This window comes from Chinchilla lanigera, unplaced genomic scaffold (genome assembly GCF_000276665.1).
Source record: "Chinchilla lanigera isolate Chin_1 unplaced genomic scaffold, ChiLan1.0 scaffold00069, whole genome shotgun sequence".
Lineage (NCBI taxonomy): Eukaryota > Metazoa > Chordata > Mammalia > Rodentia > Chinchillidae > Chinchilla > Chinchilla lanigera.
The window spans coordinates 5617905-5622520 of record NW_004955470.1 but is presented as its reverse complement, the minus strand read 5'-3'; the positions used below and the strand labels follow the sequence as shown (position 1 = coordinate 5622520).

Genomic DNA, 4616 nt, shown 5'->3' with positions numbered 1-4616 from the left:
CCGGGTCCCTCCCCGCGCTGCGGGACCGGAGCTCCCGGAGCCGCGGCGGCCGCGGCGGCACGGACGCAGCCACTGCCTACCTGTCTTCGTTCTTGTTTTTCTGTTTCTTCCCCATGGCTTGTCAGCGGCGCTCACGACCCCTCGCCTCCCTACTCGGTCTCTCCCGGAGCCACCGTCCCCCGGCCGACTTCGGGCTCCGCTCAGCTCGGTCCCTCCGCACCGCCACCTCTCGCACCCGGCTCTCCACAGACCCGCGCACTGGGACAGGGCACATATGGTGTGAAGCCTCAGTGCGCACGCGCACCGCCCCGCCGCCTCGGCGTGGGGACGCAGGACGCGGCGCATAGAGAGCTGCGCTTGGAGTAGAGCGTCTCCAGTACAGAGTCTGGCCCCTCAGGATCCCGAGCGCCCCCTGGCCGCAGGCGTCCGCAGCGCACCGACGCCCGCCTGGTTTCCAGGTTCTAGAACGCAGAGGTGGACAATGAGACTGTTCATTCTCCACTTCGCACCTTTTCCGTAAGGAATGCAGGCTTCGGGGACTGGCATTTGGCTCAGAAGCGGGCAGAAGACTTACTTCCCATAGGCATTTAAATTCTTAGCCGCATCAAGTTCATTACCATCATGAGGTTTCAGAAGATGAAGGCCGGACAAAATTGGAACCTCTCGGGGACGACCATAGATTATAAACTATACACAGTCACGAAGGAAACACACAAGGCCATCTCCATTCCATTCCCTAGTTTAGGGCTTAATCTTCACACTCAAAGCAAGAGCCAGTTCTTAAAATTCTCGTGCTAGGGAAGCCAGGAAGGAAGCTACTGGGATGGTGAAAATGTTCTGGGTGTGGACGGTATAACATATGTAATATATGGAAGGACGGGAACCAGCAGAGACCACCAGGCTTGTGTAAAGTGAACATGGCATGGGATTTACTGTGCCTAGGTGCAGGCAGGCAGAGAGCATGATAAGACAGTCTGCTGTGAACAAAAATAAGTGTGTCCCTTTTTATAGGGACGGAGAGAAGAAGGCAGGGGACATTAGGTAGGAAGATCCTAACAAACATCTGTAGTCAAAGTTCTCTGGCAGTCTTGCACCTTAGTGGACGGAGTCCTTGAAGTGTGTGATGTACATTCTCGGGTCTCCAGATGTCCCCAGATCCTGCAAAATTTCTTGTCCTGTCTTATCTGCTCTACAACATCCTGTGCTTGGGGACGACAGCCACGAGTGCTGAGCTGAATTCTCTGCAGAGAGTAGTGCTTCTGGTGACAAAGCGGACTAGGAGCTGGGTGAGTCAGGTTCGGTTGGAGCCTTACAGATAGTAGAGCAGACATGCTTCGTTTAATGACCAAGACTCATTCCTGCGACCAAATGAACTGGTCTACATGAGTAACTGTATATAGTTTGTACATTACAATACAGTATTTAGATCAAAGAAATGGTCAAAGGAAACTCCAATCTGATGCCTTTGCTTTTACTTGCACCAGTGCGGTAATATATAATAGCACATAAAACTACAGTACTGTACATTACAATCAGCAAGGATTACACTACTGTACAAACAAGTTGTGCTCTGCAAAAAAGACACGGAAGCTTTATCAACAAGATGTACAGAACTGTACAAAAAATAAAAACCCATGGGTCGTAAGTTGCTAAACAGATCGTTAAGCAAGGGAAGTCTGTATGTATTCGGAGAGTTACTGATTCATTGTTTTAAATATATGTTTTATATATAATATGTTTTATACCTCAAATTTCTTGATAATACTATTTTGAGAAATATATACATATACATATGTATACCTATATATTAGATTAGATTTATAATATGTTTTATATATAATATAAATTATACCTCAAACTTAGAAAAGGGGAAATGTTCCATACACATGTTAACGAAGTTCAGGTGTCACCGCTGAGCAACATCCTTGCTATCGCGTTTCTCATGTAACGTAAGTAATGACCAGTGCCTAAGAAGTCGAACAAGTCCAGCCTGGGCACAACGAAACTACAACTCCCAGCATAACTTCTTCCTTTTCCCGCCGGACTGTTTTACCCGGAGGGAAACAAAGGCTCGGGAACTTCTAGTTCCGGAAGACTAGAGAGCCGTGCAAGCGCAGTAGCCCTCGACGCACGCCCCCACAGTTTCCTCTCGCGTCGCACGTTGTGTCGCAAGAGAACCGTAGCCAATAAGGAGGCGGGAGTGAGCGCCGATTAGCAGTCGCCGGCACCTTCTGCGATCCTCAAGACAGTTTTCTGGTGCTGCTTCTCCTTCGTTTGTCAGGCATTGCGGAGAGTTCAGGTGAGCAGTGGATGGTGATATCTGCGGCCACCGAGTCCCGGTACTGATGGGCCTGTAGGCGCTCAACATCGGGCTAGGTCGGGGGAAGGGTGCGGCCCGGATGCCGTTGTCTGTGCCGCGGCGGGCCGAGGCTGTGGCGCATGCGCTCCAGGAGGCCTTGAAGTTGGGGGCCCCCCGAAACTGCCCTCATCTGTCTCCAGGGAGGCGAGGGTGGTAGCGTTGGGAAGATTCCGGGGGGGCATTTAAGGACGAGGCCCTTGGTTGGGCGGGTGTTTGTGGGGGAATCCAGAAATGGTTAGGGAATTTGAGAACACGCGGTGTCCCTTTCCATCCTTGCATTTGATCCGTAAAAAGGAATTAGAAGCTGTGGTTTGAAGAAGGAAAAGTTGTCGGGACCGCGACACCATCTCCTGAGCCCTTCCTGAATGCAGTGGGCCCCACCCTCTGCGCCCACAACAGCTCTTCCTACTCTCTTCTGTTCCCAGTTCTCTCAATTAAATTCTAGGCATATACTGTAGACCTTGAAGGATAAGCATTTGCTGTGCTTTAAGAGCAGATTCTGACATTCTTCAGCCAGTCCCACCCTATATGCACTCCCAGGGTCTCAGTCCTATGACATTTTTCTTGGGAGGTAAGGAGTATAGAAATCTGGTATTTTTTGTGTTGTTGGATTGTTGTTGTTTTTGAGACAGGGTCTCGCTATGCAGTTCAGGCTGGCCTTGAGCTCACGTTGTAGCCCAGGCTGGCCTCCAGCTTACAACGATCTTCCTGCCTCAGCCTCCCCAGTGCTGGGATTACACGCATGCGCCACCACGCCTGGCTATAGTTTGGTTTTTAAACTCAGATACTTTTGCACTTAATGATTTGAACAGAAACTAAATTTTAAAATACATGAATGTTTAAATACTTTAATGATTTAAACATACATGAATGTTTAAAATTTTAAAATGTATTACACTAAAAGACACATTGCCGTGAATCCCTCAGAATTCTCTCCTTCACTTCAGACTCACTTGCCCCGTTGTTCTTGCCATTTTCTGAAGTGGCTCTGGACATCCTCCTTGGGTGTCTTTAGTTACACTGTGGGGAGTGCTTGGATCCCTGAACTGACTATATGTTTACCTTGTCTAGTCATTTTGACTTTGGGGAGAAAGCCAGAAGTCAAATAGCGCCAGATCCAGTGAATAAGGCGGATGAGGATACACTGTTATGTTTTTATTGGACAGAAATTGCTGTAAACGTTTGATGAATGCAGGGTGATCATAAATTGTGGTGAATATTTAAATTTAAAAATTTATTATATATACTCTGGCTTCTCTTTGGATCATATAAATCTTTCGCCTTTGACTAAAAATGTATTATCGTAAAAGACATTCCCATTAATCCGCTTCGCTTTTTTTTGAGACAGGGTGTTGCTCTGTATCCCAGGCCACCCTCAAACTCTCAGCAGTCCTCCTGCCTCAGTCAGCCTCCCAAGTGCTGGGATTGCAGGCATGCACCACCACAAAGGCTTTCACCCTCATTTTGAACAGTTATCCCCTCATTCTTGGCAGTGCGTCTTTTACTGTAATAAGATTTTTTAAATTTAAACACCATATATTTGATTACTCCTTGTATGTCCATTCAACATTAAATGTTGAGTTTAAAACACCTGTGTTCTAAGCACTGCTAGTTCTGGGAATACAAGTATGAAATGAATTTTGCTTTTACTTACCTGCTTTTTCTATAAAGAAAATGAAATCAAGAGTGAAGTTTGCAATAATAGTTCTCTTAATGTCAACATTTATAGAAGGTCTGTGTGTCCAGCTTTGAGTTAGAATCTGAGAATGAGTTCACAGTCCATATTTTTCAGGTGCTTTAGTAGTATTTGCAGAACTATCAATAGTTTATTGAGATGCAACAGCTTCCTGCTTTAGTAGGCAAATTATAAATCATTTCTGTGGTAATAACCGAGGGATACACATAAAATTGCTTCTGTTGCCAGTAGAAAATACTCCATTTATTGAAAAATATAGAATTGAGAGATCTTTTGTCTAATCTGCAGTTGTTTTAAAACCTAGATTGCACAAAAGAATGCTGTATATTTCAAAAAGTAAGCTAGGTGTAGTGACACTCACCTGTGATCCCAGCACTCAGGAGGCTGAGGCAAGAAGATCACAGTGAGTTCAAATCCCACCTAACCCTGTCTCAAAAAAAAATTTTTTTTTAAAGTATTTGAAGTTGGGCTGGGGATTTAGCTCAGCGGCAAAAGCGCCTGCTTGGCAAGCGCAAGGTCGTGAGTTTGGTTCCCGGTACCGGAGAAAAACCAAAAAAAAAA

General features: G+C 46.2%; 2 protein-coding genes across 2 annotated transcripts in view; one reads left to right on the top strand and one right to left on the bottom strand.

Annotated features, from left to right (window-relative positions):
* Eif5b (eukaryotic translation initiation factor 5B) overlaps positions 1-393 on the bottom strand; it is a 54406-nt gene extending 54013 nt beyond the window's left edge. The window contains exon 1 of the mRNA XM_005400747.2: positions 81-393. Within this exon, the coding sequence (XP_005400804.1) occupies positions 81-115 (35 nt within the window). The 5' untranslated portion in view covers positions 116-393. The remainder of the gene's footprint in view (positions 1-80) is intronic.
* A 1741-nt stretch (positions 394-2134) lies between these two features.
* The window catches only part of Txndc9 (thioredoxin domain containing 9), an 11407-nt gene continuing 8925 nt past the window's right edge, over positions 2135-4616 (top strand). Inside the window, exon 1 of the mRNA XM_005400746.2 lies at positions 2135-2299. The gene's annotated coding sequence lies outside the window, so the exon portion shown is untranslated. The remainder of the gene's footprint in view (positions 2300-4616) is intronic.